General features: G+C 39.3%; 1 protein-coding gene across 1 annotated transcript; it reads left to right on the top strand.

The window, feature by feature from the left end:
- Window positions 1-1,265: 1,265 nt before the first annotated feature.
- On the top strand, window positions 1,266-23,013 carry LOC111335348 (lysine-specific demethylase 7A). The gene is made up of 22 exons (XM_022941230.2): window positions 1,266-1,475; window positions 1,553-1,638; window positions 2,921-2,979; window positions 3,719-3,774; window positions 5,207-5,370; window positions 7,047-7,087; window positions 8,023-8,123; window positions 8,667-8,753; window positions 9,640-9,751; window positions 11,073-11,235; window positions 12,028-12,115; window positions 12,616-12,722; window positions 13,491-13,585; window positions 14,075-14,167; window positions 14,829-15,235; window positions 15,739-15,881; window positions 18,517-18,757; window positions 18,943-19,199; window positions 19,751-19,858; window positions 20,058-20,167; window positions 21,543-21,687; window positions 22,289-23,013. The coding sequence occupies exons 1-22, from the start codon at window positions 1,363-1,365 to the stop codon at window positions 22,384-22,386; spliced, it is 2,874 nt and encodes a 957-aa protein (XP_022796965.2). The 5' UTR covers window positions 1,266-1,362; the 3' UTR covers window positions 22,387-23,013.
- Window positions 23,014-23,969: the final 956 nt, after the last annotated feature.

Raw genomic sequence — 23,969 nt, 5'->3', positions numbered from 1 at the left:
TGCGTAGTAGTTCTACATGTTCATTTTGTAGTGACTTGGCTTGGCTTTCGGCCGAATCTCGAATAGGCGTTTTATGTTCAAAAGCTACCAAAGCACGAGCAGCAAGATCCGAGTGTGTCCCTCCAGAGGGCAAACCTCGCTGTTTAAGATAAAACTGCAATTCCCCACATGAAAGTTCCAAAAAATCTTCGAGGTGCGTGGCCATGATCGTGTTGTTGGGATATTGAACTGTCAACGACTTTTGAGCGAGATGGCAATAACATAAAGAGCTCAAAATGTAGCTGTGACTTCTATATTGAACTATAAGTATTCAGATCGAGCAAAAGAGTGTTGTTCGTATCCGCCATTTTGGATTTGCTTGCCCTAATTACCCAGCATGCACTCAAGAGCGTGAACCGGTCTATTATATTATTTCAGCTTTACTTCGTACTCTTACAAAGTGGGTCTCATTAAGATACTCGTTGATAGGGCTTACGAGATTAATAACACCAGGTTAGGGTTTCAATTCAACAATTTAATTACTGGCTTCAGGTTAATTAATGCATTTTGTGGTCTACTTGAAAAAATGACCTTTCACCGATATGATTAAGGCTGGCTAACACATGGAAACGAGGCCCTCATATGAAATCGAGGCGAGTGGCCAGCTAGTCAAGATGACGCTAAACCCGCATGAACACATTGGTTATACGTCTGCGCATGTGCGCACGTTGTGCTACCTTGTATTGACTAGGTGGTGTGCTTTCAGGCTATCAGAAACAAGTTGTCTCACACGAGTCACACACAAGCCAGTGAGTCACGGTTCCTAAACCCGTAGAATTTTTTTGGTAAAGCTTAAAACAGAATGGTAAATCAACAGGATACCCGTATTTGAATAAGCTTTAGTTTTGTTTGAAAAGTCCCGAGTTTTCCTTTTCCCTACTTTTGCTTATTGTTACAGATTTCTATGAACGTTTCAGTTTCCTTTCGCTCGTTTTGCGAGAAAGTGGTGGTTTGTCTTCCTTTGAAACTTTGCGCAAGAAATTGGTGCATGGCCGGCCATAATACTTGTGAATTCAAATCAAACTAGCGCTACGCGCTCGTTCGATTTTGAAATCACGGGCGTGTATGTCTTCAGACCAATGTTTGCACATCCCAATCCGGGTGAGTGGACAGCCGGTCCAAGATGCTTCCCAAGCCCTAAAATTGCACAGCATTCAGAAAAAAGTGACACAAATAGTGTGAGATCTCTTAACGTCGAACGCAGTGATCAGGTGGTTGTGGAGACAGCGCCGAGTAAAACAAACCATCAAATATCAAATATGGCGCTAGGATAGACCGAGTCTTCGAACGGAAGCGAGGCCACTCTGGTCATGACGTCATATCATGTCAAAGAGAAACAAGATGGCGGATCCTTTGTATTGTGTATGTAGGCAACCGTACGACCCAACTCAGTTTATGATTCAGTGCGATTCTTGCGAAGAATGGTACCACGGAAGGTCGGTATCTCTATTTCTTAGCGGTTGGTTGTACTTCCACTCTAAAGCGATGGTTAAATTGTTTGTTTTTTTTTAAGTTGTGTTAGCATTGAAGAGCACCAAGCTTCAGACATTGAGCGATACCACTGCCCAGATTGTGCGTTACTACACGGGCCACTTACGCGTAAGTGAAAGTCATCTTTACTATCTTTATGACTGAATAAAAGGCGCATGAATGCACAAGGTCAGTAGCGATTGTTTCAGTGCTTGAAAATTATACTACGGAATAGTAACTTCGATCGGTCAAAGCAATGCGTGCGTATGAAGGCTTTTCGTTGCTTACTTTTCTCCCATAATGTTTTTGTTGTTTTTTTTTTCTTTTGTAGTGTTAAAAAAACCTATTTAAATCTGGTAGATATTTTCCTTCGGTAAACGTGCCCCTTACGGAGTTAATGGCGATTAAGTGAAAGAGAATCAGATCTTGCAACAAATAAAGCGTATATCTCAGCTAATTCCGTCATTGAGATCACCTGTTTAGTGCATTCGGAAATCATGAAATTGATATTAACGTAAAAGCAACATATGTAAGATTATTTTCGAGGGTTTGTGAGATTTTTCTATCCAATATCAAGGCTTAGTTTAAATGCTGAGAATTGTGATTTGTGTTATTTTGGATGCTGAAGTTTTATTACGTTGGCGTTTGTGCTTGAATCAAAGTTGTTTAGAAATTGTAAACAGCGAAGTCTCGCGCAAGCTGTTCAGACCATGCGGGTGAACCATAAATTCCTGCCTGCTATTTGTAAATCTTTTCGTAAAGAACTATGTTTTAATTCCTTCCGCTTTCAAGTTGTATTATTGAATTCTGATTGTCCTGTCCAACACCTGTATGGTAAAAACTAAGGTTAGCGTTATTTTTCTCAGCCACTTACACTGTAGCGTTGAACTTAAACTAATATTATTACCTTTATTTTGGCGTCATTTTCTTCTATTAATTAAATCTGTAAACTCTGCTGTCATTATAACTTGAGCTGCTGCAGTGATCTAAGCTTTTATGAGACTCCATACCCATAATGTACAGATAGTGCAATATGTACTACAAGTTATTACACCAATTGCTTTGCGAATGTTTGTCCATAATATCAACTTTCTAAGCCATGCCTCACCTGTCTGCTTCATATTTGTTTTTTGAACTTGGTAAAAACTTTGTTGGTGTGAGAATAGTCCTGGAAAGGACTGTTGGAGCGGTGGTCACATACCCCTGACGGCCTTGGTGGAAGCCATCATTACAGCTGTCTGAAGAGTTGTTGGCAGAAACTCACCTCTGATGTTTACCTTCAATAAGGTCATGGAAATGTCAGTCACCACAAGCAACAACAGTCCTTCTTAGGTCTTTCTTCAGGCAAAGTATCAGATTACTTGGTCAAATCTTACTTCTGTGTACTAAACTGTGCTTTTCTTGCTTGTAGTAAAGAAAAGACGCAATTGGCATCGTCATGACTATAGTGAAATTGATGATGGATCAAAGGTAAAATCATAATTTCTGAACAATAATAATCAGTACACTTGACTTCAACAATCACTTCTGTTAAGGTTGTCCAAATGTCAGGACAGTCAAAGTCATATTAAGCAGCAATGCATTAAGAGGTTATTGTCAAAGTCCTAATCTTTTTCCCCCTTACTTAATGTAATTTTCACCACCATTTTCACCTCGATTAAGTGGTCATGGTCAATCTTATCTGTATCTGAGTCTCAACAGACTGTTTCTACTGTATAACTGAGAATAGTCTTTCTAGAGAAATTTATTCCTTGTTTGTCTCCCCAAATTAATATAAGAAGTTTCTTAAGACAGTTTTTGTACATAAAGAGGTCAATTATGACATAACAGGGCACTTTCACTGTATTTAAAACACAAACACTCCTGTTCTGTGGAACCTGCATTTAGCAATCACCCTACCATTCCCCCATGGGTGTCTGCTTATACAGGTTTTTACAGTATATACTTAATCTGCAACATTGATTTACTGGTATTTGATTGTATGCATTAATCAGGGCTCGACACTAACGGAAGCCAACTAGCCACAGACTAGTAGAAATTCAGTTTAGGCCAGTGGTTTTCAATTTCTACAAGCCAGTTCGGCTAGTGAACAACCGAAATTGTGGTGACATCTAAGTTTTCATCAGCCACTTGGTTAGTAAGTTGAAAAGTTAGTGTCAAGCCCTGATTAATCTCGTTTGGTTACAAGTTGGCTTTTTGTTTCATTTAGGCTGTCCAAGCAGGGACAGTTGCATTTATCAAAGAGCTAAAAACCAGAAAATTCAAGTGAGTAAAGAAGTTCTCCTTATTTGAGTCACAGTCAGTATGTCTTTTCTTCAGTATCAGTATGCTGCTGACAGAGCTGAATAATGCATGCGCATGCGCTAGGTTTTGCTGCAGAAACACAGATTTTGAGACGTTTGCATGGTTGATTTCCTATTCTGTTGCTTCGAGACGTCATTTTCCTTGCTGCTTTTTGTTTACGGAACAACCTCCAAAAACTTGCTACACCCCCTGAAAATTTTCAAAAATTAATTTTCTCCATAAAACCTCTGGAAATAAGAAAATGCCTTAAACGAAAACAGAGTTCCTCAGTTTTAAAAGTCAGCCCTTATTATTTTCTGCTAATTTTGCTATATTTTAGACCAAGGACACTTAGAGCCCGCGTTGTTGACCGCATACCCTCTGACGTAGCATTTCATTATTCAGCTGTGTCTATGCTGCTTGTGTATTCTCCATACTGTTCTCTTTACTCCTCCTGTGATACTTACAAGAAGAGTTTTATTGATAATCAGGAGCTTCTGAAATTGGAAATTATTTCCTTGATTCTCATGACCTTTATATATATTTATTACACAACTCGGGCAGTCAGAGGACCAATAACTAAGATCAACCAATCAAAATGTTCTAGTGCCGGTCCAATATTCTCTAAGTATTGGACCGGGCCCTGTCCCAAATGATACCACACTTGTGTCCCTTTGAACTTCAGTCGTATAATAAATCTCTTATTAACCAAGCTTGCTCGGGACCATACTGGAAGAATATCGGCCCTCAGTCTTTTTTGTATGGACTTCGCTGCGCTCGGTCCATGCTGTCAAGACCTCGGGCCGATATTCTCCCAGTATGGCCCTCGCGCTTGGTTAATAAGATATATATATTGTTTCAAGGCTAATATTATAAAGAGAAATTTGAATGGTTTAACGGTTGAAGAAAACCCTTACTACCTTGAATTGCACTGTATCTCACAAAATATACCTGAGATATATAAGTTATTCCCTTGGCAGGAGGTCCATATGATAAAATAGTGCCCAAGGTCTTGGCCAAGGCTGTACTTAAAACTAAGAGCAGACTTTTTTCCCATATGCATAGATCTCAACCAGTACATTACTTCTTCTTTTTTTTTTGGGGGGGGGGGGGCAGTTAGTTTTTTTCTGGTTTGCCATGAAAGGCAATGAAATAATTACAAACCATAGTCCATGTTGTTTTAAAGCTGGACAAGTTATATGGGTGTGCTAGAAGCCAATCTGATTTGGGAATTTAATATCCTGGCCCACTGAGATATGTCAGAAAAAGAAAATTTGATCTTTGTGCATCATTAATAGTGTCGGGAAATTTATAACATGGCTATGGTGAAAGAAGCAGAGTTGCATGAAGGTTGTGATTGAAGGAGTACAAAAAAACTGCATGGATATTTATCAAATTTTGTATTTCTGTTTAGGGAGGACAATGTGATTCTGAGGTTGGAAAATGGCACAGATCTGTCAACAGAGTTTTTTGAGTCACATGGTTTCAACAGACCTATTCTTGTTGCCAATAAAGAAGGCCTGGGAATGGTTATACCAGACAAAAAGTTTACTGTCATGGACGTTGAGAGGCATGTTGGTATGTTCATGATTAGAAGAGTTAATTTTTAGTTATCCATGTGTAGCCTATATTCACTTGACTGTTCAGAGTAGAGGTGTAAACTTACAGTCAAGCTTAACTGAGAATTACATGTACCAGCTAAAATTGATTAATCCTTTTAATTTCTTCCCAAGTTCTGATTGTTGATTCTCCCCTCTAGCTGCTACACATTTCCTTGTAAATTAGTATAGGTAATTGCATGGTTCCTCGTAAAATTAAGGATTAATATCAGGCGTGTTTTTGGAAGTTGCTGAAATTGTCCAAGTCGCACAGCATTTATTTACTTATATGATAAGTAAATTAATGAATAACTTTATTTTAGTGTCAAAGTACTTTGGCATACATGCTAATTAGAGACACAGTAAAAGTAATACCACTAAATATTAAATAAATATTAAATAAAATAAAATTCTAAGATATTTATACAAAAATACCAATACTATACTATTAAGAAAGATATAAAAATATACCGGTAATATTCTATGAAAAATATTCCTTGTCTCTACGAGCTGCAGAGAAAACAGGCAGATCCACATTCGTTGCTAATTAAGTTCGAGAGATCCATTTGTCTTAATAATTTCTCAAATTAACTCAGAGTGCTTTGTGACAAGAATTTGGTGTTAGATCAAGAAAACGACTTGTTCTGAATAAGTTTTAGTATTCTCATTACCTGTTTTCTGGATATTGTATGTATTGTAAGAAATACAAATGAATAAAGGCTGATAGTTTCGAAAGAAACTGTTTGGGGCTGCGTCGGTGGGGGTAACGAAATAATTTGGATATATCAACAAAGTTGAAATGGTAAATTGGCCACCATAACGATTACAAAAGCTGACGTATCGAGCGTTAGCCCTTCGTCATAGCAAATTATAAGAAATAGACAACTTTTTTGAGAGACATGTTTCGGCATGCTTATACCATCTTCAATCAATGAGTAACAGAACGTGAGTAATTATATAACAGACAAGTAAATGAATAAAATATTTACAGTATGATGTAATACAAAAGTGGGTACTGATTACAACGTGACACCAAACATCAAAGGTGTGAACTAAAATGCTAGAAAAGTGTTATAATGCCGTAATTGTTTGTTAAGTTCAGGTTTGATCTTATTTATATAAAAAGCTTCTTTGAGTTTTAAATCAATTGAGTTGTTAGCAGAATCCAGAATACTACAGCAAGGAAGGGAGTATTTGTTCTTACAAGAAGGAGATGTGTTGAAATGCTTAAAAATATGCAAGTTTTTATCGCTTTCCATGTGCTCCTTTATCCTAGTAGAGAAGTGGCGACTAGTTTTGCCAGTACAACGGGAATTACATCCCGCACAAGAAAATTGATAAACTACCATGGATTTTAGAGCATCAGGAGTACGATCTTTAACACTGAACATGTTTTTAATTTTAAAAGAAGTGAAAACTAGTTTGATATTTAGGTCCGATTTACAAAAGCACTTAGTGAGTTGTCGGAGTTTGAAGTTCGCTATTTTAGAATAATAGCCGACAAAAGGGAGTTTGAAGTAAGAAGTGAGAAGTTATGTGCACCTGTTTATCACTTCCAAAAGTTAAAGGGTTAAAGATCTTGTCATCCCTTTAACAATCAGGATCTGTTTTTGGCATTAAGTAAAGTGGACTACCAGTATTTCATTTATGTTGCAGGTTCCATGAGGGAATTAGATGTCATTGATGTCTGCAGACAGGTAAAAGCTAATTACTTCCCTAGATTATCTGCTCTTTCTCGGAATGAATTTGACATCTTGTACAGTATGCACACATCCACGCTTGTGTTATAACACCGACAGTGCTGCTTAGAAATACATTAACAAAAAAATGCACATAAAATTTACATAAAGTTGAGCGTAAGTGCATATAGATATAACCTATGTTCGACCAAATTGTGCATATATACATGCATGCATATGAGCATTGATAAATCTGTCTCTTTCTTATCGGTAGGGTACATGAATGTGCATGGATGATGCATGAGCTAGCTTATCTTTAGAAATCTAGTGCTGCTGCTCATTTTGAAATAATTATGCAAACCAATACCACGTAAATGCTGTATGTATAACAAGAGCACTTTTTTCAAAATATAAATTTTCCATTGTCAACTTGTTGCTTTTCAAATCCCAAAAGTCCTATGTTTTGCAAAACACCGTACATAACACAAAGGCAATGCCCAGCATTGAATAACAAAGATTCATCTTTGGCACATGAGTAGCACCTGCGCATCTAACAACCTGCATCTGTACAATTGAAATTGTTTGCACAGTTAACATATATCTGAGCAGTACTGTGATAATATTTAACTGTAAGTGGGATGAAACATTTTGATCCTGTTCATGCTCTAAGCTGACATTTTGCATTAGGTTGAAGGCTCTCTAAGAAAAATTGAAGGGAGCCCTGTGCTCTGAAACTGTGAAATCCAGAGTGGTCAGCATATGCTTTTTATGAAAAACTAAGATTCCTGAGTCACCCAAGAGAAAAAGTAAGGCACCAGGGGCCACCAGACGCTGCTAGACCACAGCCTTGGGTTTGTTGATATTAAAGATCTTTATATTATTGAGCTATTATTAAGCAACTGTTGGACTCAGTTGGGTTAGTGGATAGGTGTAATTGTCTGAAAAAATTGCAGGAGGATCGTCGTATGCGCATGAGAGAATGGACTGAGTATTACATGAGCCCTGTCAAGAAAAAGATTTTGAATGTTATCAGTTTGGAGTTCTCGAATACAAGGTATGGGAATTTTTCTGTATAATACATGTATACATTAATCAGTTTTTTCCCCTTCCTTTCTACCAGTGACCAATTACTTCTTTGAGGAAAATAATTGAATCAGCAGTGCTATAAAAGGGCATTGTGTAACTTACTAATTGGTGTGCTTCTGTACTCTTAAAAAGTCTCCTACTTGATCAGAATGATTTATTTTACCTGCTCCTAGGAATCCTTTACCATACAGAAGTGATCATCTTAAGAAAAGTTTGTCTCGTGATGTAAATTAAAATTTTTAAAGGATAAGTTATTGACCTTAACTTTACGATCAAATTTGGAAAATAATTCTCAGTAGTTTAGAAACTAATACCATCTCATGTACAGAACTGCTAATTTGTATACATGTTTATGGCAAATATAACCACCATATACTAGCTGTAAGTAGACATCAAATATGCATCATAGATAAGTTTGCCAACCAGCGATCAGGTTGGTAATTATTATAATGTATTGAATGTTGTTATCATTTCACCAAACTGATGTTACTCTGGGCTTATCTTTTTCCAGTTTGTCGCCTCTTGTTCATGCTCCAGCCATTGTGCGAGATATTGATTGGGCCAGTCATGTGTGGCCAACAGATCTTCCTGATGACAGGTAGGGTTACATGTAACTCTCACATTTGATTGAGTCAGAATTTCTCCTTACCATATCAATAAAATATCAAACAGACAAGCAATGAGTATTGATCAGTGGTTATTGGTTGATCTAATACCAAATTCACCATACCAAAATCATAAGAATTGTATGGCAGACAGTAATGAGAATTACCAAATGAGATCTTGGGGGTGAGAGTGTTGACCCCTGGAGTGATCAGCATCTAATTTCTCCTTACAGTAACACTGCTGAATCATTCATTAAGGTCATGAGAATAAAGGAAATGATCGCCAAATTACATCTGTAAGAAACTTTGATTGTTAAACAAATTCTCCTTGTCAGAATCTTGGATATGTATAGAGAACAGTATGAAGAATACATATACTGATCTTAGGGTTTAAAGGGCAACCTTGTTCCCAGGGCCTTTTCCCTTTTCCCTTTTCCCTTTTCCTGTCCCACCCTTAACTAAAGGAGAAGGCCCTGTCGAAACAAGGTTGTGCAAAGGGTCAACTTTTCAGGTAACCAGCACAACAGGGGAAATTTTGGTGAAAATCATAGCTGCCATCTTTGATTTTGCCATCTTTGATTTTTTCTGCTGTGGAATTCTGGACAGAGAAATGAATTTGCACCAAGGGGATAAGTGACCATCAAAAGAGAGAGGGGAGGGGGATGGGGTCAATTTCCCTCACACCCTCCCTCCACTTTCCACTCCAACTCTAAATTGAACATGGCGGTATTATGAACAATCCCAAGCTTGTAGGGTTAATGCACCATAAAAGTATTGCAACCCACCTCTCAGAAAAGGTAAAATTTAATACATGTACATGCTGTATATATCAGAGGGCAAACTATGACAGGATCCACATGTTTTTACTTTCCTTAACAGCCCACACAAGAAGCCTTTGGTACAGAAATACTGTTTAATGGGTGTGAAGAATTCATACACAGATTTTCATGTTGACTTTGGAGGCACCTCAGTGTGGTATCATGTTTTGAAGGTCAGTGAAGATAAACATGGGTATCTGTTGTTCAAAGTATTTGCTAAAAGAGCCTTGAGGAAACTCAGAATTATCTAAAAAATCAGCAATTGTCTAGAATTGAAAAAAGCAGATATGAAAGCTATGTGGAGGAAAAAAACTTAAATTTTAACACTTGAAAAATGATCACACTCCCAGTGGGGAAGATTTGGACGTCTGTCAGTACCTGAGCACACCCTCCCCTCTCCCTAACCCAACGTTAGTAACCCTAACTTGTTATCAGTTGACTGTTATTCGGTTAGGGGAGGGGAGGGTACGCAGTTGCCTAGATACTGAGATTGATCCAATTTTTTTTTATGAGCCAAATGATCGAGATAAATGGCATCCATTTATAAGAATTGTATTTTAAGAGAGGAAAAAAGGTAAATGAAGAACGGAATTTAGCAAAAGAAGAAAAAAAGCAGCAGAAGAATATGATAACAGAAGGCATAACAGGGCGTAAAATTACCTTTTTTTTCCGGTAGCCACTTGGCTCCTAAATATTTTAAAGTGGTAGCCAATTCCAAATAGGTTGGTGGCCATTATGACACACACACACACAAAAAAAAATTTTACCCTGTCACTGTAGTAGATAGATTATCATATCAGTGATACAGTCATACAAACATCAAAAATGAGCCCGCAAAATTCGCACAAGCTACAAAGAGGACACTAGAATGGATCATATACAACGTTATAGGTTACCTAAATGCAATATAGCGTCTAGTGACGATAGATTTACGTTCGACATCGTGCATGTGCTGCGTTTTGGAAACGAGCTTAACGAGGAACTTTGCTGCAGATTTATCTTTACAAATCTTCAACAATCACTAGATCTCTAGCTAAGGTGTGATTAGAAATTCTAGTCGCCAATTTGGCGACTAATTTTCAGGATTTGGTCGCCAAAGTGAAAAACTTAGTCGCATTGGTGCCTGTATTAGGCGCAATTTTACGCCCTGCATAATGTTGTTTAACCAATCGATTTAACTTAATTCTTGTAAAAGAAAACTTAATCCTTGGACTACCCTGAGTGATCAAGGCAGAATTTCTCTTTACAGTATCAATACAATATCAAACAGACAAGTGATGAGAATAAAGGGAAATATCATTTTGGGAACTACTTCTTGTAGGTGATCCAATTAAAAAATTCTCCAAACTAACATCATAAGAAATTGCAGACGGCAAGGAGAATTAGTAATGGGATCTTGGGAGTGAAAGTGTTTGAATCATATCGTTCAGGTGTTTATGTTGACAGGGAATTAGTTTGCGTAGATTTTGATCGAACTTTTTCTTCCTTATTCAGGGTGAAAAAGTGTTTTACTTTGTGGAACCCACTGAAGAAAATTTCAACCAATATGAAAAATGGGTTTCCTCTGCTCGGCAAAGTGAGGTGTTCTTTGGGGACATGGTAAAGAACTGCTACAAGTGTTCAGTGAAGCCTGGGCAAACCATGTTCATCCCAACAGGTGTGTATTTAATGAGGCAGCCTCTTACAGGCGGTCTGTTTGCAAAATGGAGTGAAATAAACGAATCACGCGATAGCGGTGGAACGGAAAACAGGAAGCTGGTTTTGTTGCGTAGCGGCAACACAGTGGTTAAACGTCTGCGCGTGTGCGAACCTTGTGAGGACTACATGAGGGTGGCGTACTATCAGGTATTCAGAACCAAGTTGTCTCGCTCGATGTACAAAAAACCCGGCACACAAGTCGGTAAGTCACTGTGTTTGAAAAGCGCAGAACATTTTGAATAAGCTTTGTATTCGAAAGGTCTCGTGTTTTCTTTTTCCCTACTTTTTCCCCTTTTACAGATTTCGATGAGCGTTTCATTCTTCATTCACCTATTTTGCGAGACAGTGGTTGTTTCTTATGTTTTTCTTTGAAATTTTGCGCAGGAAATTGGTGCGCGGCAACCAGAATGATACCCTCGTGCATGCCCGACGTTTAACTGCTGTGTTGGTCGCTTAATCAGGACTATTGAGTAACGAGATCCAAGGCGTAGAGTCCATGTAGGACACCAGAGTACATGTACTGCAAATTGTTTCAGATGAATGTGGTTTATCAGTGGTTAGAATAACTTTTTTTTCATAAGCGGCTGCCATAGGCGGCTGTGCCGTAAGGGGAAACCCGGACACGAGAGCCCGCTCGCAGGCTCAACAGACGGAGGTCGACCGCTGGTAACCGGCTTTTATTTTAAACTCCTGAGTCACTCTGTGTGAGGTGAGAAATACGTTTACCAGCGAAATGTTTTCATCGTGTCAGGTTGGGTTCATGCAGTATTTACACCAGTTGATTCACTGGTGTTTGGAGGGAACTTTCTCTGCACTTACAACACTGAACTTCAACTGAGGTAAGTCTATTGCTTTTAAATGATCTCACTAGTAATTCTCCCTTCTGCCTCCTCAACATTTTTTTTTTTTAACCTCGGAAGAGAATTTGATGTTATATCTAGAGAACAACCTTCCCACTGATACTTTCGTCTCTTGTCGTCGCCCGTTTTCTGAATAATATGTCGGAAGTATGAGAAGTTTTGTGTTAATCAATTAATCGTTGGTCAATAGTGAAATTCTTGTAAAGCTGAGCTCGGCGTTAACTCTTTAACCCCAAGATCTGATCGTGAACTCCAACCCCCCTCCCCCCCCCCCCCCGCAGCCACACGTTTCCTTGTAAATTAGTTGCAAGAATTTGTTTTTAAATCAAGATGATAACTTCTGCCGGATGAGTTTGATTATTCTCATTACCTGTTTGCTGTACAATGTATAGTTATCAACGGGAGAAGTTACATGTTAATCTCTCTTGGAAGTTAAAAAAGTTAAAATATGATGTGCATATTCTTGGTTGTATTCTTAGGGTCTATAAACTTGAAAGACAACTCAAGACACCTGATAAGTTCCTTCATCCGTGTTTTGAGTCAATTAATTGGTACGCGGCAGTGTATTTACTCGACAAGATAAAAGGTAAGGAAACGGTTTATATTCACTATTTTGTTTTTAGCAGTCTCTAATACGACCATTGAACTGTTAAGGTCAACACTGCGCGAAAGGAAAGTGATAGTGTAACCCAAAGGGCCGGTTATTTAAACAAAGTTTAGTCGTTGTTTGATAAAACCGCGTCCTAAACATTCCTCAGTTTAGCTGGACCTTTTTTCCTGAAAATTTATTCTAGTGAACGGTGTCAAGAGGGCCGAAAGCTAACATAGGGAGGACATATATTTTATCAGCCCACTTATAGAGAAAGTGCGAGGCCCACTGACTGCGTCAAACCGTGATTTGGGTTACACCTCGTGTAAATAACCGGCCCGAACTCTTACCAGAATGGTAAAACATCAGGATATCGTAGTTGATTAAGCCGTGTTAGGAAAGTCTCGAGTTTTCCTTTTCCTAACTTTTCTTTCCTTTTACAGATTTCAATGAACGTTTCAATTTTCTGTCGCTTATTTTGCGAGACAGCGGTTGTTTCCCGTATTTTCCTCAGAAACTTTAAGCGGGAACTTGGCGTTCGACGCTTAACATTGATCCCCTCGAACATGCCCGGCATTTATCCGCTGTGTCGACCGACTTACACTACATGAGTCTTCCAGCCAATATCATTACAGCGAAACTGACCAATCAGTTTACACAAACTAGACTTACAACACTCGACTCACACACAACTTTTCATTCGTCTCTGATGATAAGCGTCTACACTTTCAAATATCTTTTGTGTTTTTGTGTTATGTGGCACAGCTGTCCATGAAGCAGGCAGAAAACCGCCTGTCAGTGTAGTTCAGAGTTTAAACAGTCTCGTCGGAGCACTTAAGGAGTGGAGCAGAAAAGGAGAGGTGAGGCTGCAGTCATTATTTGTGTAAAAGGAGTAAGTTTGTGAAAAAAAACTGTGGTGCTGCGTCGGTGTGGGGTATTACAAGAAACTTTGGTTTTATAAACTGAGTTGATAATGTTAATTGGCCACCTACGGATTTTCTAAAAGCTGACTTTTCGAGTGCTAGCCCTTGGTCAGACTGAATAGAGGAATTTTGGGTTGTGTGTGGGATATCTACGGGAAAATGAAGCTTTGCTATTGGTGGGAACACGGTAACATGAAAAACACATGTATAAATTGGTCGATTGAAAAGCGTTTGTTGATACTGTGAGAATTAATAGTGCTGATTTAAAAGAAAAACTTTTGCTAGTCGTGTTTTGCAATGCAGGGAAAGACCGCAGACTATATCCCTACAGCTAGGCTGTTCTGAAGGCCGCAAAACTCTAAAACAAAAATGTTTCTTATTAAATACCCAGTTGTTATGCAGCTATATTTGTCCTCAATCGAACAGGCATTCACGAAGCTTCACAAGTTCTTCATTCCTGACAGTGTATCGCCGAGCAAACTCATCAAGTCTATCGCTAAAGAACTGAAAAAGACCGAGGTTTGTCAGCTTTACTTGTGTTTAGAGCAATTTTCAGTTGAGAGACGAAAGCAAGCCAGGCTTTCATTCTTTTTCTTTTCTTTACCGCTTCTTTGAAAAGTCAGAAAATTAGAATTATTCACTTTGTAGTCTATTAAGCCCGTTCCAGGCGTTCAGTTTGTAAAACTGAGAGCGATAGTTGCGGCAGAGCGAAAACTGGGGAGGTCTGGGTCGGGTCACGTAGAGAAGCGACGCGGCCCCAACCGTCCCTCGATTTTTCACTCCGCTACCGTCTTTTACCATCGCGCTTCGTTTGACTGAGTGAACATCTAAAACAGGCCGTAGTCTACGGTGTTTTCCATTGTTGGAAGCAGTTTGCTTGTCTTTATGTTGAGTTCACAATGGTTTTCTTTGTTCTGACGGCCGTACCGTTTGCTTTTGTTTATTGGTTTTACGTCAAACGATCGAAAAGCGCCATAGAGGGGGCGTATGTTTCTTATTTATCTACTTCCACTATTTTTTTAAACATTTATATTTTTCTTTTAAACCTTCAGTTGTTACATTCAAGACCTTTGCTGTACGAAAGCCTGTTATATGTTAAGGCTTTCCACCCGATGGAATTCCAAGAAAAAATTTTTAAATGTACGTTTGATATAATAAAATAATTTTAAATTCATTTTAGAAATCTGGAAAAACTTCAAGGCCTTCAACTCCTAAAATTGACGAGAACTATCAACAGGGAAGTGGGAGTCCTGTGTCTGCGCCGTTGGTTGACGGGTCTGTGCCACGCCTAAAAATCAAAGCTCCAAAACCAGACAGCAAAAATGTTTATAGTCCTAAAAATACCGGAGAATTTTTAAAATGTGAGCTGGATGACAATAAGCCCGTGATAAGAATAGCAAACACTGGACCAGATTTAAAAAGAAAAGCTGATCCACTTTCAACAAGTCTTCCCTCGCTTAAGCTGAAGATTCCGCGAACGCAGGAACAATTAGCTGCCGAGGTGGAGTCGCATGGCGACAACGTGCAGCTCAGTGCTCCTGTAGACTCTAGTCTCAAGCTTGTTGTATCCAATGGGAAAATTATCAAGTAAGTTCCTTAAATGCAGCCGGCATTATTATTCAACCTCTCTGTTTGGTGGTGGTGGTGTTTTTTTTTTTCCATCTCCGACTTTTTATTTTCTTGTTTTGAGTATAGCGGGACAATTCCTTTCGAATGTGGTAAGTAATCCGAGATTGCATCGTGATTGGTCTAAAATGCTCGCGCTACTCAACCAATCAAAATGCAAGACTGAGGCCAAGTGCGTCTTTCTCACTCGCGATTTTCCCGCGCCTCAGACAGTTTGCTTACAAGTTTTTGTATTGGGTCCTCATTGGCTCTTTATGACATTTTCTATTCTGATTGGCTGTTGAGATAGTTTTGATTTTTTATTCTACAACACTCTAACATACTTTTTTTTACTTAAGAGTTTGAAAGAAATTGATTCCTAAACAGATGATAGCTGTGGGAATTTTTTCAGGTTCGCTATATTATTCTTTTGTGTTAAAGACGATAACTTTTTGCCAAAGTTCTGCTGTTTTTTTCTTTCGCAGTAATAACAATCGCAGCAGTAGAAAGATAGCCGGTAAGAAATTTCAGCCGCTGTCTCAAGAGATGTCAGACCGAGGCGATGTCCCGGATGGTTCATACTCTTGTTCTCCGTCCAAGCAAGGACCGTTGCGGCTGAAACTTTCGAGTAAGTTTTTATGTTTGTCCTTTTTTAAATTGCAACTCTTGACATGAGCCTGTTTCAGGCAGGCAGTTAGTTTGTGAGGGCAAGATGAAGAAGCAGAACGAACGAGAGAAAAATACTCTTCTCCAGACCCTCGCAGATTTTCCTTGAAGAAACATGAAGATCATCCTCGGAGACCCAGGGGCTGTGAGTCGATTTCAAGTTACGGCGGAAGAGCCCCTGGGGACATTGTCTTACAAGACAAGTTCCAAACGGTCGCAGTCGTTCTGGCATCTGATTGGTGCCAGAAAATCTTTGTGTTTTTCTGCCCAATCAGAGTGAAGTGTGCTTTGGAATCCTTTCGTGTGTTTTTAAGACGGACATATACAAGAAGCTTAGTTGCTCGCCATGATGGTTTGGACCTTACGACGGAGCTTTGCTCGAGGTGAAAAGTTTCAGTCTTAGCACACAACGTAAGAGAAATCGATCAGATTGTCCGCAAAAATCTTACCGGAAATTATACTGAATACTTTCGCAGGTATCACAAGAGAACGTGTTTAAAAGTTTGCGAGGTTCGTATAAAACACGATGGTTGCAGGCGTTGATATGTCGCTTTAAACGTTAAACGAGATGTAAGCTTAAGTCTTTCTAGATTTTTTGTATAATTTGCTGTGAAACTTTGCCAATTCCGTGAAGTTATTTCGTCGCACGGGCCACGTTGGTATGTCGAGAAACTGGCGTTTACGCAGCTTTCCGTGCGCGCCAAAATCTGATTTAATCTTAACTTGAAAAAAAAAGGAAAGCTAAGCGTGAAAACTTTTGTTTATTAGATGTGGGTAGATCACCCTGTACTAAGCTGACATTTACAATAAAGCAAACCCGCCCTTTCCATCCAATATTTCTAGGTCTTTATTTTTGTTTTCCCCAATGAAAGCAGTATCGATTCCCAATGATCAAAGGTGTTTAACTTGGTCTTTCACAATCGACAAAAGAGGTGAAATGACAATGACCAAGGGACTAGAAGAGAATCCGTGGCCTTTCGAGCTCAAGAATTTGAAAACTCCAGGCAGCAGTTGAAACATTAAGCTCTTTCTAAACCCCGTCGGTATCTGTCCGAAAACATCTCTCCTTCCCACGATGTTCTCGATGATAGGTTTTTGTTCAGATTTTAATTCGTTAACCGGAAACACAGGTAAGCTTTCTGTAAGCGCTTGCTGGAGGTCGTCCACGAACTTAACGTTCTCTGCAATCTTGGCCATATTGTGAAAGACTTTACTACAAAGCGAAGATTAGGTTTTGGCGCGCACAGAAAGCTACGTAAGCGTAAGCGCCAGTTGCTCGACATCCCTGCGTGGCCCGTGCGACGAAATAACTTCACAGGATTGGCAAAGTTTCAGTAAGAGCAAATCAAACAAAAAATCTAGAAAGATTCAAGCTTACATCTCGTTTAACGTTTAAAGCAACATATTAACGCCTGTCACCATTGTGTTTTATATGAACCTCGCAAACTATTAAACACGTTCTCTTGTGATACCTGCGAAAGTATTCAGTATAATTTCCGGTAAGATTTTTGCGGACAGTCTGATCGATTTCACTTACACTGTGTGCTGAGACTGAAACTTTTCACCTCGTGCAAAGCTCCGTCGCACAGCCCAAAATTACATGGCGAGCAACTGAGCTTCCTATATATGTCCGTGTTAAAACACACGAAAGGACTCCAAAGCACACTTCACTCTGATTGGGCAGGAAAACACAAAGATTTTTTGGCACCAATCATTCCTTTATTTTTATTCCTTTATTTCTTTGTTCAAATGGCGTTAAACTTAACATAATCAACCACTACCCACAAATAGCATAGCTAGTCTCGGCGGGCAGTGTGTGGACGCTAAAACATCTTACATAGATTTCGGTTCAACAAAAGATTCAATAAATATACAAGAAACAGAAATTAAATATTAAATCATTAATTTAAAAGCAGAAATGACAGTATGAGATAAAAATACAGAAATAGAAACACATGACAATAAATAGAAGAATACATAAGTTATACACTATTATTAACTGGATTTAACTTTTGACACATCATTGATTATTCGTTCTACGTCAACATAACTATCTTGAACTTGAAGATTTTGAAATAATATTGTTGTTAGCTTTTTCTTGAAATGCCAGAACCACTGCGACCGTTTAGAACTAGTCTTGCAAGACAATGTCCCCAGGGGCACTTCCGCCCTAACTTGAAATCGACTCACAGCCCCGGGGTCTCCGAGGATGCATGAAGATCAGAGGAGTTTTTCTTTTTTCGCCCAGCTGCTGTTAAAAGGGGAAGGGAAGAGTTGGTGGGAAGGGAGGGGAGTACCCTGGCGCGCCTTACTTCGGTCCAGAGGTCTGTAACCGGGTGATATTTTTGTCTTTTCTTCTTTGGCAAGACGTTCTAACGGTTCCACTCTCCACCTGGTAGTATTGACCACATGCTAAAGTATGGACTGTAGGTACATTTTTAGATGATCTTTTCCATGATTTCTTCCGCAGACTTACTTTCAAAAGTAGACGTACACGAAGTTGCCACGGAAAAAATCTCAGCTTCAACTCAGTTGTACATGGACCGTTACATGCAATTTACATTTCTCTTACAAATCCTCCTCTTATTATTCTACAGTGAACAACATGCCCAAAAAGAACGCCCCTTCCTACCCCACCCACACGACAGAGAGTAGCAGCGACAACTCAGATAATGAACTGAACTTTAGTCTCGGGGGAACTCCCAGCTTCGTCCCTGCGCAGTTAAGAACAACGCATGGAAGCCTGGCGACAACGTTTGGGCTGCAGGCCACCGGATCAGCTTCCCGGATTCCACAACCTGTGGCCGGTTTGGACTGGACCTCAGCAACTGATCTGAAGTAAGAGTTGTCACGCACCGTAAAATTAGTTCGATACCAGATCCCTTCGTTTAAGTTAAGAGAGCTTGGGTCGGTGTTTACATCATTAGGTTACATCATTAGGTTACATCATATCAGTAGAACAAATGGAGGTCGAGCTTTTGAGAGCGTGACGTTGATCAAAATAATTTTTTCCCTTTCATCAGGGAGGAAATCGAAGCGGCGAAAACCCTCTTGTTCGGTCTTAGTGCTGGCGCTGGTGTTAGTCCACTTCAATCTTCTTCTACTCAATCTATCCCCAGTACCTATCGGAAATCAACTGGTGCTCAGTCTTCGCAGTCCACTGTAGCACACAGTACATCCAAGTTGAACTCCAAGCGTGCAGGAGGCGAGAGTAACTCTGAGGGCGAAGACGAAGATCTTGGATTTGGTGACTCGGAATATTTTCACGACAGTAAATATGGTAAGAAAATAAATTAGAGTTTGTGACGAAGGAAACCGTTAATGTAAACACGGCAGACAAAGAAAAACAGCTCTTCGTTATTGATAACTACCGGAACTTTCGAGAAAATAGCAGCTCATGCTCTTAGTGCATCAATCTGACAAAATGCTTGTTTAAGAGAAGAGCAATTTTCAATTGTGTATCAAAAGTAGTCCAGGATTGCACTGACTGAGGTCTATGACTGGCCAGAAAATTCGCGCCTTTCTCTTAACCGATCAGATACAAATTTAAATCCAATGGCGACTGGGTCACCCGCGTTTTCCCGCGTTTTCCCGCGTTTTCCCGCGCTTTGCCGCACCCTGGGCAGTTTACCTGTTACTCCTTTCTCGTAGACTCCTTGTTTACGATTGGTCCGGAAAACTCTTGCCTTTCTCTCAACCAATCAGATGCAAATTTAAAAGCAATCGCGACTGGGTCACCCGCGTTTCAGGCAGTTTACTTCAAATCACTTTCTCTTAGACTCCTTGTGATGATTTCCTTTGTTCTAAATGTTTTCTCTATTTTCTGTGTAGTATATCCACCACTCGCTGAGATGACAGAAGAAGACAAAAATAATTCATGGAAGCCCGGCCAACGAAAGAAAAAAAGCGAAAAAGTAGATTCGACGTGGAATCCGAAAAGTGAGTCACTCGAAGGGTTTTGTACAACTGAATTCGCATAAGGCTACCTTCAGAGAACCCTGTTGGTTGTGTTCAGCTTAGTCGTATTTGCCCAGGTGTTCAGCTAAAATCTCGGTGTTCGGTCACGCTGAAGTTACGCAATGTCACGTTGAAGCCAACAAGCAAGGTTTAAGTACAATTTCCATGTTTTGTTTCTCAGGTAAATTACTTTGTTCGCCATCGCGGGAAGTGAGGCCAATTCGTCAAACATCCAGAAGAAGCACTACTGGTAGTTTGCTGAATTCACCATTGGAGGAGAGTGCTCCTGAGGTGAGTTGAAGAAATGCTACCGAACTTTCCTTTTTTTGTTTTTTTTTTTGTTTTTTTCAAGTTTGTCAACTCGAACATACCTATAATCTTTCTTTATTGAAGACAGCACGAATTATTTGCATGTAGCCCTCGTGAAAAACATGAAAAAAGTAAAAAAATTTAAAAGAATAAAATTGCTATATCAAATGTTTTATAATATATCGATGACTGCAGAGTTATTTTGCAATGGATACAAAGACAATCAAGTGATATGGTTTTATCAACTGAGTTGATAAATGTAAATTGGCTACCGTAAAGAGTTTGAAGGTGACGTATCGAGCATTAGCCCTTCGCCCTTCGCTCTAACGAAGGGCTAATGCTCGAAACGTCATTTTTGAAACCCTTTACGGTGGCCAATTTAAGGTATCAACTCGGTTGATAAAACCAAAATTCCCTTGTCACCCCCACTGACGCAGCATCACAGTTTCTTTAGAAACTTACTTCCTTTATTTATTTGTCAAAAATTATCTAGCCTAGTGGGGTCGTTTTTTCCTAAGTTCGTTGATAAGTGAGCTTAGGGAGGAGCATATTCGTCCATACTGTTCAGTACTGTCACTCTTGCGAAAAATTGATGTTTTGTGGTATTTTATAATTAGAGAGATTTAGCACCGTGTTTACGTGAAACGTGAACGGTAAGAGTGACCACGTGACCTGGTTTTTCCCGCCATTTTTTCACGTTTGCCGGTTGCGCTTTGCTGTTTCTACATGAATATAAACAGTCTCGCGTTTGCCATGCCAATTTTTCTCTCACAGAATAGAAGTTAATTGCCGAAAAAAGGGTACCAAAACTATTCCATGTAATTAATACAATGGCGCCCTCAAATCCACCATGACGTGCGCTCACGCGAAGCTAAAGCTGCAAGGTTCACGCTATTTTATTTTTTTTTATTTTATTTTTATTTTTTGAGAATTCCCAGGTTGCGGCGAGCTGACGTTTGCCGTTTCACGTAAACGCGATGCTAAATATCTCTATTGTTGATTGAATTACGCCAATTCTCTGTTTTAAGAGACCATAGTTCACTTTGATTTTCGTGTGAACCCTTCGACCCCAAAGAGTGATTAGCATCTGGTTTCTCGTTACATAATCACCCCTGAATCACACATTAAGGTTATGAGAATAAAGGAAATGATCATCAAGTAAAGAAGCTACTGATTGTTAAACAGATTCTCCTTGTTATCACCTTAGAAAATGTTTAGAGAACAGTATGGAGAATATGCATACTGAAGTTAGGGTGTAAAAGAGTTGAACAGTCTTTATTCAAACTTTTTCCTTTGATTTAGTTTGGGATTGCGGTGAGGTTTTAGTAGTCACAGTCTCGCAATTTATCATTTTCAGGGACCTACTCCTCCCGGTGAAAGTGCTAAAGGAAGTGATCGAGGAACCGCCAGCGGAAGTAATTCAGGAGCGCTGAACGGAAGTGAAAAAGGCTCAGTACCAGATCCAACGCCAAGCAATTCAAAACCTGACAGTAATGCAAAAGGTGAGGCTGTTCAATCAGTTTGGTCATATTTATCCTGCTCTTTGTTGAAATCTTGTTACTAGTGGTTTGATTGTGAGTGTTTTTCCTTAGAGAGTATACCTTTGTGCATAAGTTAGATCCAGAAAATGACATTCCGGGGCTCGACACTAACGGTAGCCAACTAGCCACAGACTAGTAGAAATTCAGTTTTGGTTAGTGGTTTTCGATTTCCACTAGCCAGTTTGGCCAGTAAACAAACTGAAATTGTCGTGACATCTAAGTTGTCACGAGCCACATGGCTAGTGAGTTGAAGAGTTAGTGTCGAGCCCTGCATTCTGTACCTGTATCTTGTGTCGATTTGTCGTGTGAGGGGTGGAGCGAGGAATTTCTGATGAGGGTGGGGTGTCCAAACTTTGAATCGTAAAACAAAGAATCTTCTACATCAGAGTCTATGTAAGCTAAAACTGCCATCCTACCGTTACAAGGATTTTGGCGTCAGACAGTTGATGAAAAAAAACCCACAGGACTCTGAGGATGGGGGTCTGAAACGTTCCCTCCCCCCTCCCCCCTCGATCTTCCATACCACTGTTTTAAATGCCATTGACTTTTACTTCCTCTGTAGTCCCGGGTAAAAGAGGACGTCAAAAGGCTGTAACCACCACAAAACAGCGTCTCGCTAAAATTCTCAAGCTGGACAAGAGTGGAAGATATATGAGATAAGGGCGAGTGCAGGGCGTAGAAAAAAACTAATGTTTACTTCAAAAAAAAGGAATGGCCAGAAGCTTTGATATATATATATATTTTTTTTTACTTTGCATCGCTTTATTCAGGAACAGAGAAACCTTGGTTTTCGTATGTTACATATTCAAAATATTGTTTTAATGTTGTTGAAGAGTATTTTGAAAAGCCATTACCAAAAGATTTGCTGAATTACTTGTCAATTCCGGTGAGAGTACCTCTTGCTTTAGTACTTTCAAGGAGAATACTTTCTTCTTTTCGAAATTAAAAAGAGGCGATCTGAATCTCGGGTAATTCTAGTTTTTGGTGAGTTAGTTTAACGTACAAGTCGTCTAATTTTTCTCACGGCAAATACTTCAACAAAACGAGATAGTCAAATTGTCAATAACAGAAAAAGGAAATTGGAAAATATCTTTGTAAATAGAGTTTGGGCTGTATCGCCGGCAGTATTTGCGTATTTTTAAGATTTGTAACATTGCCAGATTTCATAAATTTGAATTAGCAGTAACATTTACAAATGGTGGAGAAATAGCAAGCTTTCTTAAAGTTGTTTATTTTTGTTTCGGAAAAAAAAAAACAACAACAACTCAACATAGTTGTAGTAGTCTTCGTTTCAGCCGCTTTTTTGGAAATGTCGTACTCCAGGAGGAGTGTTGTGTGACATCCTGGAGAACGGTTGCGAAGGAGGACATTTCTACAGCAGCCTTGATTCCTCATTCCATTAACCCTTTCACTCGGAAGAGTGACCAAAATAAAATTCTTCCTCGCAGTATCGAAACATTTACAAGCAGTAAGGTGATGAGAAGAAAGAAAAATAACCACCAATGTATATCTCTTGAGTTATAAGAAATTTTCAGAGCTGAAACCAAGGTTATTTAGATCCTTGTACTTATTTCGCGCTGAGCAATACCTGGGCTAATAGCATGTTATAGTAATTACGCGCATGGTGCCTAAAATCTTTTGAAAGAAGGGATGAAAGGTGAAATTGAGCTTTACCTTAGCCGTTTTGCTGTGCGAAGTGCTTTCAACTTTAACTGCTCTGCGGTTGAAACTTTAGTTAGAAACATTTAACTCAATTGTTCACTGAGTGGTTTTGTCCTAAACGTTTCTTCGACGAATCCAGTGTAACAATTCAGTTGAAGGCTTCCAACTCGTGAAAAACACGTCCTCGAAACTATCTTACATTTGTGTATTTAGGTGTAAGTTGCGTGAAAGCAAGCTTACAGATAAATTTGAAATTTTCCCTTCAGTCATTTTGTATCCCGCCTTTGGAATCTTGATTTCACATTTTGAATTTCTTTAGTAGTTTCGAGCCAACAACGATTTGCCAACAAAAATAAGAATTTTTAGAAAGATATGTATTTAATTGTATTTATACTTTATTTATAAGTCTGTTCGCAGTCTTGCTTGACTATGTGTGTTCAATAAACATGTTTTTAATTAAATTGTTTTGTCCTAGTCAATGACTAAGATGAAGTTGTAGAAAGCGCCAACTCCCTGCCAACACGGAGGTCAAACGTCGGGCATGCGCAAGAAGATCATTTCAAGCTGGTCGCGCGCCAAAC

This window comes from Stylophora pistillata, chromosome 5 (genome assembly GCF_964205215.1).
Source record: "Stylophora pistillata chromosome 5, jaStyPist1.2, whole genome shotgun sequence".
Lineage (NCBI taxonomy): Eukaryota > Metazoa > Cnidaria > Anthozoa > Scleractinia > Pocilloporidae > Stylophora > Stylophora pistillata.
This window is presented reverse-complemented; position numbering and strand designations above follow the sequence as displayed.